The sequence below is a fragment of the Pleurodeles waltl genome, chromosome 10, assembly GCF_031143425.1.
Source record: "Pleurodeles waltl isolate 20211129_DDA chromosome 10, aPleWal1.hap1.20221129, whole genome shotgun sequence".
In the NCBI taxonomy this organism is placed as follows: Eukaryota; Metazoa; Chordata; class Amphibia; order Caudata; family Salamandridae; genus Pleurodeles; species Pleurodeles waltl.
The window spans coordinates 926,724,626-926,738,359 of NC_090449.1; the positions used below are offsets into that span (position 1 = coordinate 926,724,626).

At 42.5% G+C, this 13,734-nt stretch overlaps 1 protein-coding gene across 6 annotated transcripts in view; it reads right to left on the reverse strand.

Moving 5' to 3' along the window:
• Positions 1 to 13,734, reverse strand: part of LOC138262030 (histone deacetylase 9-like) — a 285,528-nt gene that overhangs the window by 127,590 nt on the left and 144,204 nt on the right. For 4 of the 6 annotated variants that reach the window (XM_069211699.1, XM_069211696.1, XM_069211698.1 and 1 more), the window contains exons 3-4: positions 12,609 to 12,759; positions 7,901 to 8,027 (exon numbers count right to left, since the gene is read on the reverse strand). In XM_069211699.1, the coding sequence (XP_069067800.1) occupies positions 7,901 to 8,027; positions 12,609 to 12,759 (278 nt within the window). The remainder of the gene's footprint in view (positions 1 to 7,900; positions 8,028 to 12,608; positions 12,760 to 13,734) is intronic. The other 2 variants (XM_069211697.1, XM_069211695.1) reach the window with 1 other exon arrangement.

Consider the following 13,734-nt stretch of genomic DNA (forward strand, 5'->3'; position numbering starts at 1 on the left):
AAGGCTGCATAGCTTCAGTTCAACCTCCTTCCTCTTTCATCCGCCACCAGGCACTTACATATGTGCCAACATTTAAGCGCAGGAAAGTGGGAGAGTTTGAATGGATTTTGCCCATTGACTACTAATAAAGCAGAGGCATAAAAGTGGGAGACTACTAAAATAAAGGCATTTTTGCTTCAAATAGTAGAAGTCTCCCAGCTGAATCAGGTCTATTGGCACGTATGGGCTCCTGCCCCTTTGAAACACTCTTGCGGGTTCTTCTTCATCAATGCTTTCACCATTTGTCTTTTCCACCTTTCTCTTCCGGTTTATTTACCCCTTTTGTGTGTCTATCTCTTGCTTTGGGTGAAATACTGATGAAGTAAATAAGTGCAGGTCTTCAAAAATGAGTGCCGGTGAGGCCCGCATGCAAACATCAGCTCAAACTAATTGCCGGATGTATGAGAGCAGATTTTTTAATTCGACCCCTTTTTTTTCCAGATACCAGATCGCCTTCAGAGAAGAAAACTATAAACGGTGGCCCTAACACTTTAAAATGTACAGTCGTTCTTCCTGAAAGAAGTTTAAGTGAAATAGGACGTATTCAGCACGTGCAAACGGTAGGTGGCATATGCGGAATCTTTCCTTCATTACATCCAACACCAGCTTAGCAGCCCCTTTGATGCGAACTTTTGAATTTGTGCTTAAACTCAGTTTGTGACAGTGCGCAGACTCTGATTACAGAAGTGAAGGCCGCAACTTTCCACGTGCATTAGATTGGCAGTTATGTTTACAATGATTGCAAAAGCAACATGCCACATAGCCGACTCTGCAATAACTCATTTTTATGTGTCTAGTAAGCAAACATGCCCACAGAGTGCCAAGGGGGTAACCTCAGCGGACGTGCTGATGCGCGCCAAAACGTAAACAGGGGCGCCATTGTTGTGGGCTGCCCTGACTGGCCAAAGGTCACGAATCCAGGAAACGGAGAACGTTGTCTTAAGGGTTTTTTGTATGACAAGATAAACTCGCCTTCTGAGTCATCCTCGGTGTGAAACAAGAAATACTTTTTAGACACCGTTAATTCCTTGAGTATACCCTGAGTGAATGCAGTTCCGGTTTCGGACAATCATAATGAGCGGATTTTCCAAGTTATTTGTTAAATTACCTAGTTGTGCCAAGAAGAATAAATAAAGCCTCCATCCCACAGAAAATTGCAGCAAAAGATGACACAGGTGTGAATGAATGGCTGTGTTCCTTGTTAATCTATCTGCTGATACAGTCTTTATTTACCTTTGCTAGAGGAATCTGTGTTTATCTCACAATTTGCTGGTGTCTTAGTTACAGCAATGTGCTGAACGACTTATTCATGGTTCTTTCTGTAAAACCACCTCAACCTGTTCTCTGACAAAGCTGAAGTATTCATCTCCGGGAGCAATACCTCCACCTGGGACAACAGCTGGTGGCCAACCCAACTCGGACCCAGCCCTCCCTCCACAGACCACGCCCGCAACCTAGGGATCGTCCTCGACAGTCAACTGACCATGAAATGCCAGGTCAACACCATTGCCTCCTCCTGCTTCCACAACCCCCGCTTGCTCCGCTGAATCTTCAAATGGAACCCACCTAAACCAGGAAGACCATCATTCAAGCCCTCATTACCAGCCACCTCGACTACGGCAATGCCCTCTATGCGGCATCTCCTCCCAGCTGCTCAGAAGACTGCAGAACGCAGAAGCCTGACTCAACCTGGACCTCCCCAGATGCACTCTGAGGAACCTCCACTGGCCCCCCATCCAGCAGCAATGCCAATTCAAGATTCTCATCCTCGCCTCCAAGGCCCTCCATGACCTTGACACTATTACATTAACCAACGTCTTAAGTTCCACCAAACCTCCAGACACCCCCGCTCTGCCTCTCTCACCCTCGCACACACACCCACATACCATGCAGCCATTGTGGTGGCCGCACCTTCTTATACATTGCTGCAAGAGCCTGGAATGACCTGCCACCCCACCTCTGGAACTCCCCCTTACTGACGGACTTCAGGGAGAAGCTTAAGACCTGGGTCTTCGACTAGGCACAGCACCCAGATACCCCACAGAGAGATAGCGTGTGCTATACAAATGCGTATTGATTGACTGATTGACTGGGGGAAGTATTACGACTGTGTAGACAGTGATATGGAGCATACACCCTGCAACATAAGCAATTCATGCCATTCATTTTATCTTGCATCTTATTATTGTGGATATTATGGAGGCAACGTTTTCAGGTGAATATAAGCCTTTAAAGCACCCATCACCTTTGGACACTATGGCTCCTGGTGATGTGAAGACATCAGGGGTGTGCACATTTTTTACACCACACCCATAGGATTCAAATTCTATCTTCAATTGGCATCTCCAATGTATTATATCCTTTCAGTTCCAATAAGGCTGTAGCAAGCATGCTTTCTGATTTAACAGACTATGCAGCAATGACCAGTCTGAGGTTAATGTGATTCAACTTGAATGCAAAGCAGGGTTAAGGGATTTTCTGATAACATGAGTTTACGGTAGAAGCAATAGTTAAAGACAACTTCAAGGACTTGTGCTAGTTTTGGGATTTTCTGCTAACATGAGTTTACAATCGAAGTAACACATGCGAATGGGGAAGGGCGTATGACACAGATGCTCTGGGTTCTGGAGTATCTATCATTGCACCTACCAGCTCTTCATCCAGAAGTATTAATTGGTACTGGGACAACAATGTGCCATATTTCCTACACAGCTTTATTTTCCCAGGCACCCTTTAACCTCCAGTGTTTTGCTTCTGCCATTGTGTATTGTCCAAGGAGGTAGGCATTTGTGAAGACATTGCTGTCTTATGTGGTGTATGGCGATTTAATCCAAAAGGAAACTCAAGCATTTTTAGTTGTAACTATGACAGTAAAATATATATCGTTGTTTGGGATACAGTAAAAGCTGCCATTAGGGCTGTATGGCAAAAGTTGTCATTCATAAATTATACTTAAATTGCTCAAAGTAGTGGAGAACAGTAGAGTAAAAAACTGACATTTTCTCTGAAAATGCATTAATTAAAGTAGTTTTGGACTGTTGGGAAATTAATGTAATTAGGAAAATTATGAGGACAGAGTTCATCAAGTTGAATGCATTAGTTAAGAACTATGCCACAGAAAGACAGGACTTTTGATATTTTGTACCACATTTAAAACACAGAGTATGCCATCGGGGCAATATTAAAGACAAAACTCAGAATTTCATTGAGAGGCTGTGCAGTTGGTAACTAAGTGAATAAGAGCACACCACATAAGCAATGCCCTGACAGATCTCAGCCTATCAGAGAGGTCTGCGCCAAACCTACGACTGCTTTGCAGCCCCCTCTGACACTTCTGTTTCCTGCCACTTTCCCTCACAGTTGCCTTAAAAGTGGTGGTTAGCCTCTTTGCGACATATGAATGCTTTTAATGCATGGAAATCCTGCACTTGAAAAGTGGATCAAAAATGTTGATTTTATAAGTGGAAAAAATAGTTTTACGTATTAGCAGAAGAACCAGAACCCAGGTGCGTACACATATACATACATGCACATGTAGGATGTCACAGACAGACAAACATTATGACAAGTGCACATATATGCACATGCGTGATGACAGACACAACGTCCCGCACAAATTCACACAAATCACAAACATGATGAGAAACATATGCATGCAGGTGACACACAAGCATGCCTGAACATGATGACACAAACACACACATGCATGTCCCTGACCAGACAGACACTCATCATTTAAAACATCAGAAGCATCAGGTAACATGCCAGGAAAGTTGAGACCATGACGAGAATTATGGGGAGCTCACATGATCCCACCCTGGCTCTACAAAGCCGTGTATCTGCACAGCTGGCGGTGCTGCGTGCAGGTGCAAACATCAGCCCAGCATAAAGTGGAACTGGAATTTAAAGCAGCAGTTAATCTTGGCCAACTAAGAATGTCAGCTATGCAGAACTCTAGGGAGAAGAAATTCTTCATACAAATATGAAGGAACAAGTAGCTAGCCTGATTCTTGCAACTTTATACCATTATGCTGGGGGGTTTCCTTAAGGCTTGCCTTCTGGTGTATTCCTTGATATGCATATACCAAAACTTCTTTCCTGGAGGGTTGTGCGAGGCTGCCATCTGTTCTCACAATAATTTAGGCTCAACAGCCAGGCTGCAGTAGAACAGACACGTGAGAGCTGTTAACGGTCATTTAATCATGTTGCAGCTCCTTTTGTCAAAAGAATGACATTCTCCGTTTTTAGCTTAACTTGGAATCGCAAAATTATAAAGATCATGGATTCATGCCATAGAGGAGTTGTCCAAAGCATAAACTCTTAAACCTCAGATTGTCAACTTGTGGAATGTAAAATGTTTAAAACACAAGTAATCCAACTGCATGTACAGATCACCACCTTGGGTCTGCCTGACAATTTGAACCATTTTCTGTATTACAAGACCACATGCAAGATCCTTGTGTCCATGTGTTCTGCAGCTCAGGTCTGTGACACAGTAAATACCTGAATTAATGTGCTAGCCTCGTGGCAATAGATGATTTTTTAACACTCAATGGTGATTTGTAACAAAGTATCCGGTCTAAGACCTAGTTACCACTGTTCAAAATAATGTCAGAATGTTTATGTTGGGAGATCCCACTTCCCTGCCTGATTGCCTCCTCTAAGGAAATTCATTGGAGCCAACATCTAAGTAGGCAAATCAAAAGGTACACTAGAACAAAGTAGCCTTCAAAAGTGAGTTAATAGACTTTTTCAGTCGAAAACGCCTCACGCATAGCTCTGAGGAGCCAAACTGTTTGAAATATGAACTACTGCATTCTGGTTTTTTTCTCCATTTTTATTATATTACTATGTGCTCTGCTCTATTGTTCAAGGCATGTCAACACAATCTTCAGATCCGGTTGTAAGACATTCACACTGTGTCTGCTGCAGATATCTGACCAGTGCTTAGTTTGTAAATAAAAACGTGCCGGTGCCCGAAGCCCTCCTCTTAAACACACAACTGCTGCATTTAAATGTGCGAGCACAGAGTAGTGAGGCAGCAAAATCCTGAAGGCATCTCGGGCTTCTTCAATCCATTTAAAGCCACTCCGTGCCCCTTCAGCACACTCTGGCAGTTTTCTGCTTTCTCCCTTTGTGACGCTTTTTCATTTTTCTCTTTCTCCGTTGTTCCCATATGTGTTTTTTGCTCGCAGCAAATGCTTGACGCAGAAGAATAAGCCCCAGCCTTCAAAAATAAGTGCCGGTGCTCAGCACCGGAAACAACAAGCACAATTTAAGCACTGTATCTGACCTCGCAGGGGTGGGATGTTTAACAGTGGGGGTATGTATAAAGGCTCCTCGAATCATTGTAAGGCGCAAGAGAAATTAAACCCTTGGACAAGTCGGTTCTAGGGCTTGAGGTACCAGCTTTTAGAAAGGTTCCAATGCATGGAATAGTTATAAGAAGTGAAGAAATCCTTAGCACTGGACATAATTGCAGCAGCACTTGGGTTGTCAGCTCATGGAATTGTTATCCCATGGTAAAGAATACTTATATTGCAGTAAGGGAGCTTTAGTTACTGGCTCATGGAATGTTGTCAGCTCATGGAATGGTTATCCAATGGAAAGGAATATTTATAATGGAGTTTAAGGTACTGGCTCATGGAATGCTGCCAATTCATGGAATGGTTATCCCATAGTACGGAATGTTTATATTAGAGTAAGGGAGCTTGAGGTACTGGATAATGGAATGCTGCCAGTTCATGGAATGGTTATCCCACGGAAACGAATATTTATATTGGAGTAAGAGGGATTGCGTTACTGACTCACAGAATACTGCCAGCTCATGAAATGGGTATCCTGTGATACAGTGTATTTATATTGGAGTAGGGAATCTTGAGGTACTGGCTCATGGAATGGTTATCCCATGGTACAGATTATTTATATTAGAACATAGGAGCTTGAGGTACTGACTCATGGAATGGTGCTGGCTCATGAAATGGTTATTGTGGGGGGAACATATCTTAACATTGGACTCATATGCAGCAGAATATGGGGTAATCGGGTAATGGAATGGTTGCCACAAGGAAAGGAATTTTTAGCACTGGACATATGTGTTCCAGAGAAAGTGATGCTGAATCATGGAATGATCACTCCAGGGGAGGTCTTAACATAAAGATACGTGTACCAGATCTTGAGGTTCCCACTCATCGGTAGATGTTGTGGAATAGTTATAAGATTGAAAGGGATATTATCATTAGAAATACATGTAGGACAGTTTAAGGTGTCTCTTCATGGAATTGATGAAGCTCATCTAATGGTCATCACTAGGGAAGCAATGCATAACTTTGAACGCACACGTACCAGGGAATGGGGTGCTTTAAAAAAAATGTTTACAGCTGAAGAGGGAATGTATAACGCAAGACATATGTACAGTGGCCCTGTGGTTCTGGGTCATGGAATGTTTACAGCTTGCAGAACACCTGGCAAAGCAATATTTAACACTGAACAATTGTGTACAAGAGCTATTAGTGTGGGTTAACTGAGGTGTGTTGCTCATGCAATGTTTTTTTCAGTGAAAGGGATATCTAACATTGAGCAAATGTGAACAAGAGCGTCTGATGAAGGCTCAAGAAATGTATCACATGGTAAGAAATATTTAACATTGGAGACTCAGGTCCCGGAAGTTGAGGCCCAGGTTCGTAGAACAGTACTTGCTGATGGAATGGTAATTGAAAGCGAGGTAACCTGTAACATGGGACATGCAGCAGAGCTTGGGGTGCTAGGCCATGGAATGGTGCCAGGAAAAGGAATGTGTAGCATTGGACATACGTGTACCAGAGCTTTGGTTATCGGCTCATAAAAGAATGTTTAGTGTGGCGTGTACATATGCCAGGGTTTACGTTTTCTTTTCTATGGACAGTTTATCACAGGGGAAGTAACATAAGACATACTTGTACTAAAGCTCTGAGTTTCATCTTATGGAAAGGGACTGCTCATAAAATGGTTCTCATAGGGGAAGGAAATAATTTTGAGCATACATGTACCAGAGTCAGAGGGCGCTTTCTTATGCAATGGTTCTGGCTTATAGAGTGGTCCTCCTCGGGTGAGGAACCTTTAACATTCAACATACATATTGAACAGCTGAGTATTGGGGCTCCTGGATTGCGCCTGGCCGTAGCAGGGGAAGGAAGTCTTAACACTGAACATATATTTACTAGACCTTAGGGTGCTGGCTCATGAAGTGGTGCTGGCTATGGAATGGTTGTTGCAGGGGAATTTTTTTTTAAAGTTGGACATACCTGTACCAGCACTGCAGGTGCCAGCTCATGCAATAGTTCTAACCGGGGAATTATTTTTTAATATTGGCTTTACAAGTACCAAAGCATGGGATGTCAGACCATGGAATTGTTCTAACAGAGAAGGAATTCTTACCAAGGAATTCTTAATACTGGAGGCCTATGTACCAGAGCCTGGGCGCCAAACCATTGGTTGGTGCTGACACCTGGAAATGCAGGTCCTAGAGTTTGGGAGCCCGGCTTTTGGAATGGCGCTGACTCATAGGGGGTTTAACACTGCACATCCATGTACCAGTGCTTAGGCCGATTTTTTTTTGACATTGGACAAACAGGTACCGGAGCTTGAGGTAGCGGTTCGTGAATTGGTTCTAACAGGGGGAGGATCTTTATAGACTGGACACATGTACCAGAGCTTGGGCTCACGGCTCACGGACTGGTCCCTGGTCACAGAATGATTCTTACAGAGTAAGGAATTTTTAAATTTGACATACTGTAACAGAATTTAGGCTGCCTACTCATGGAATGATTCGGGACCACGGAATGATTTTAACAGGGGAAATAATTCTTAAAGCCAGACATACGTGTACCAGAGCTTGGGGTGGCGGCTCATGGAATGGTTCTTTCCATTGGTCGGAGGGTCTTTTGTCGCCCATTTGCTCAACAGGAACTCTTGAAGTTTCTGTTTGACTTCTGTGCTGGCGACGGCTCCTGGAACATATAGACATTACAATATTATATTATTACTTTTTTCTAGAATCTACTATTACGTACACAAATATAAATGAATAATAACATGAACAAAACTTCCACACATTTGGAATAAGCATCAGCTCTCAGCACTGCCTCTGCCTAGACTCAGGCTATTTTTAAGGACTGACCACTACGGCAGACGGTCGCCTTTTTTACTTGTGCAGTGGACTGCACTGGCAAGTACGAGAAAAGAGGAATGGGCAGTAGTGGCCACCACATATGTCAAGGAGGGCGCAGGGGGACGGGGGGATGAATAACGGGGAAACATTTTATTTAAAAAAAAAAGAAACCACTTACCTTGCGCCGCCTGTCTCCCGTCGCCGTCTCCCGCTGCCTTGATCCTCTTCTGGTGTCCAAGCCTTTGCTGGGACACCAGAAGAGGCTCCCCATAGCATAAAAGCAGCGTCAGGATTGGTCTGAGCGGCAGTGACTGCCGCTCAGATTTCTCCAGCCCGGCTATTGTTGACGCTAGTGCAGTAAAGCACAGGGAGGCCCACTGAATTAAATGGGTGTGTCATTTTAACACCTGCTCTGAGCAGGCATCAAAAATGACGGGAAAAATGGCACAGTGAAATGTAAATTTCACTGCACCATTTTTTTGTGGCTCCCTGCGTCGGAACGTCCCCCCTTGCCTATGATGCAGGCATAATGTGGGGCAATGGGTTGCAAAGTGGTGCAATGGATGCATTGCTCCACTTTATAAATGCAGCGCAGGGGGAAAGCCGCCTTAGAGTAAAAGAAAAATTGCGCCATGTGGGCAAGGTGGCACTAGGGGCTTGTAAATATGCCCTCACATTTCCTGATGAGGCGGAGTCTTGGACCATGAAGCCACGGAGGTAAGGCTTGTAATACGGCCATTACAAAAAACAGAACGCAGTTATCAGTACTGTCTGAGGTCTGCTATGAATTGTGCTCTGTGCACTAGTGGCATGCACCGATTTTAATACACGACATTCACAAACGAAACCCACGTGTGCATGGCAAACGCAACCGTACATGGTTCTAACTTTGCACCGCACATTCTCATGTTTTTTTCTACATAATGAAGCGTACCCTCCTTGGAAGATCTCCGGTTCATGCACTTCTTGGGACATATTACAGGAACATTCCACTGGTGCAAAAAAGACGGGGCGATTTAATTTACACCATTCCTGCTACTTGTGTAATACAGACTTTGCTTTAGCCAATACTACAAGGAGACACAGATTACAACACGGGTGGAATGGATTGTTAAACTACGTGCAACACGTGTTGTTCACAAGTCATGTGAAACGAGCAACTGAGATTATCATAAACAGGTTTTCTCTCCGAATAAGTATTTCAAAAGGGCGCAAATTGCGTTTGCACTAGGCTTGCCTGTTACACAATAAAAGGATTGAATGTTTTCATGTGTGACAAGTGGAGAGCGTTTAGTGTTACTGCTTCTAGTTATGTAAACAGATCTACACTTGTGCAAAATCATTGTGGGCAGTGTTTGCCCTAGTGCAAATAAATTTGCTCCACTCTCTCCTACACAAGCAGTGAAGCAGTGCAAATGTTTTTTTTTTTTTCATCGCATCAATAACTGCGATAATTGCTGGTCACGATTCCCCCCTTCTGCTTAGCGTCTCGCATCCCCCACCTTTTGTTAGCGCTTCGATGCCTTTTGGCCAGAACGCGCTTTATAAATACTACATACATACATACATACATACATACATACATACTACATACATACATAAACAGTATATGGAAGCTGGCCAGTGGTTGCTGTTTTTATTATCAACAGTCTGTGCTTCTACTACAATGCAACTGTCAATAAACATTCTATTTCCAAACAGATTTCAAGAACAATATCTAAAAAATTACAGCTCAAATCCATTTTCACCATTCTTGGTGTTCGCATAAAACAGAAAGGATCATTTTACAGGAGGGCAAACATGCAGCAAATACCATTCAGGCTACCTTTGCAACTTTCCTTATAAGACATCTATAAACAATTTCGTGCTCTTTTGATGTGTCAGCTAAGAGCGAGAGTGAGAAAACTCAGTCATACGTTTTTTAAATTATTACATAAGTAGCAAAACGACGCACGTGGCTTCATTTTTTAAAGGTGTGTTGGTCGATTAAAATTTCTTTCCTAAAAATAGCCTATAACTTATTTTTTTTAAAAAGTTTAAGAATTGTTCTCCAATTAACCCTTGCGTAAAAAACTTTTCTGTTATATGGAATGGAGAAAATTCTGCTTCATCCCTTTAACAAGAAGCAGCCAAAATGTTGAAAATGGATTTGTCGAGTATTTTTTTTTTTTTTGCGTAGAGCAACTTCGGTGATATTCCAAAAGGATCATAGTCGAGCTTGTCAGAGGGGGACTTCGTTGAGAGAATTCTTTGTGTCTGCCGCCCTCTAGTGGCTTTCTAGCTCAATCAGCGTTAGTTCTGTCTGCATTTTTCACAAAACCGTTATAAACGTTAACGAAGCCGCATTGACGAGACAAAGCCCCATACTCTACCCAAAGCGCACAGTAAATGTAAAAAAAAAATGATTATCAAACAAAATGCTACAAACTTTACTATTCTAACTACCAAACTGCTTTAAAAAGATGTCTAAGGGAATATGTACCTGCTCACGGCTGAGCATATTATTTTATTTCAAAGGCAGAAGTTAAAACGTTGAGTTCTGCAATTTCCGAATTCAGGTTTCCCCTTATTGTTATTCCACTGTCTGAAAAGCAGCTTCTTCCTCCACTGTCTCAGTCGGTCCTGGCATCTGAAAGCATTCTGGCAATTCCATTAATTCGCATGTATTACTAAATATTAACCTGAAAAAAGTAAATGGACCTGAATCAAACTGAAAGGACAAGGATTTCTAGGTGTCACTCTCGCCTTGTATGTACTAGAGAAGGGACACTGATTTTTTTCTAAACTTGATTGAAATTTACCCTGCATCTTTCAGATGTGCTTACAATTAGCATTGTCATGAAACATCTGTTTTTTTTTAATTAGTTTGCGCGGAATGAAATGCAGACTCTTCCTTTTTTTTATATACAACTTCAAATGCGTATCATGAATGAATCTTACCCTTCATTTAGCATTTTTTGGTATTATTTCTTTTCAATGATCCTCGATGAATCAAATATTCTTGGAAGTGTCATCAAAGTTTGTCAATGCAAGACAACACAAAATAGACTGCATATGTTGTATTTTACCTCTGGCAGTAAAAAGCGGAAGCATGATGTTGTGTAAAAGCACCAAGCTTTAATGGACATGTAAAAACTTTAAAGTGCATGGAGCAGATTTACTAGCATTTTGAGTCGGGGTTGCATCACAAAGCCGCACAAAATGTTTATTTGGAACTTACTTTCACATGCAACCTTGTTTGTGATGGAAAGTTGCTGCTTTCCATTACTTTGTACCAAGGGGGCGCTCAATGAGTGGTGCATGGGTGTTCTCATACACCCATCTATGGTTTTTGATGCAAATCACTGTCTACCAACAATAGTAGACAGGGTTTTGAGCCAAAAGTAACGTCCATTTAAGTCATGCGTTAAAGAGGAGAAAAGTTTTTAGGGTTGAGCCTGCGAGTGCATGTTCTAGCGCATGCGACACCCATGCAAGAAACTCTTGTGTTCAGTAAAGGGCTTTGATGCCGCCTGTCGCTCACCATTTGTTGGTTTGCGAGGCACTCTTCTTTACAGCCCAGTAATTCACCAAGGCACAACTGGCATCACTTCTGTTCCTCTCTGTGCAGCAGGGATCAAGCACTAATTAATTTCAACTTAATTAGTGTCCATCCACTGCTCCCGACATGATCGAGGTACTATTTTATTTTAACTTGCAGTGCCCCACAAACAGAAGGCTTGTGATTAGCAAAGGCGTTCCCAGCAGGACAAACAAAATTGCAAAGTTTCATTTTTTAAAGCTAACTTTCTTTTATTTTGTTAAGTCGCCTTTTCTCATTTTCCACTCACATTTTGTTTTGTTTTTGCTAGTGGGCATTGTTGTCAAAAAACGACAATTTACTTGTTCGAAACATGCAAGACATATTGCACTGCAAATGCTTATTTTTCCAAACTGTTCCAACTTTGCATTTGCGCTCTACTGTATAGCACAAATCCAAAGTGAGAAAAGTTTTAAACTTTGTCTACGCATACTACTTTGTACTGGAAGTGTACCCTTGCAGAGCACAACCAATGCTACACGTCATGCAGACACCATGCCAGGAAGCCTTATTGTGGATCAGTGCTAGTCAGAGAGCAGGACATTCCCACATCACGGTAGGTTTGGACCAGTCCTGCTCTCTCTCTCTCTTGCAACAAAGTGCGGCAGCAATATATCTCCCCCATGTTCCGAAATGCTCTCCAATTGTGTATTCAAAGAGCTATTCACAATCATAATTATACCCACAGACCAATGATTGTTAATGCTTTCCCATGGCTTGGTTACAAGGAGCTATTGTTGCCTTTTCACACTTTCAGCCTGAATCCACTTGCTGCATAAAGTTGGGTGAACAGGTCAAAGAGTTGTCAGAAAGATTTCATTGTAATTGAATATCTCTTACGTTCTTTGCCCCGATCTTTGCTTCTGAGGTGAGGAAGCTGTTGTTCCCGCCGGTGCCTTTCCTGTTCCTGTTCCTGTCTCTGCTGCTCCAGCTTTTGCTCCTTCTCCAAGAGTTCTTGCTGCTGCTTGATTGCTAGGAGTTCCTGTTGTAACTTAAAGCGAGGGAAAGAAATTAGATTTCTGAAGGAGGGTGCACATGCATACAAAGCCCACTCTCCTACAGAAAAATAAAAACATAATATAATTTTTTGGCAAGTTCGTTTCCCCCTCCCAGAAGTACTAGACTAAACAATAATGAAGTCCCTGGCTTTCTTGCTGAATGGTTTGAATCTGATGAATCATATCACTTTCTCTCTTTACAGAAATAATAACAACCAATCATATTGCACGCATAAGAAATAAAGCATGTTATGCTTCAAGAGATTTTGTAACCAATCACTGTGATTTTTAGATTTATCCATGTGAGAAAGTAGCCTCTTTCTAGCATGGTTCCCCACACTTCTGGCCTATTTGTGAGTATGTGTCAGTGTGTTTTTACTGTGTCACTGGGATCCTGCTAGCCAGGACCCCAGTGCTCATAGATAAAAACGTATGTGTCAGTGTGTTTTTACTGTGTCACTGGGATCCTGCTAGCCAGGACCCCAGTGCTCATAGATAAAAACGTATATGTCAGTGTGTTTTGCCTGTCTCACTGGGATACTGCTAGCCAGGACCCCAGTGCTCATAGTTTGTGGCCTAGTGTGTGTGTTGTCAGTAGTGCTTGACTGTGTAACTGAGGCTCTGCTAATCAGAACCTCCGTGCTTATGCTCTCTCTGCTTTTAAATTTGTCACTGTAGGCTAATGACTTCATTTACCAATTTCAATTGGCACACTGGACCCCCCCATATAAGTCCCTAGTATATGGTACCTAGGTACTCAGGGCATTGGGGTTCCAGGAGATCCTTATGGGCTGCAACATTTCTTTTGCCACCCATAAGGAGCTCAGACAAACCCCTCCACAGGCCTGCCATTGCAGCCTGCATGAAATAGTGCACACACTATTTCACAGCCATTTTCAATGCACTTAAGTAACTTATAAGTCACCTATATGTCTAACCTTCACTTGGTGAAGGTTATGTGCAAAGTT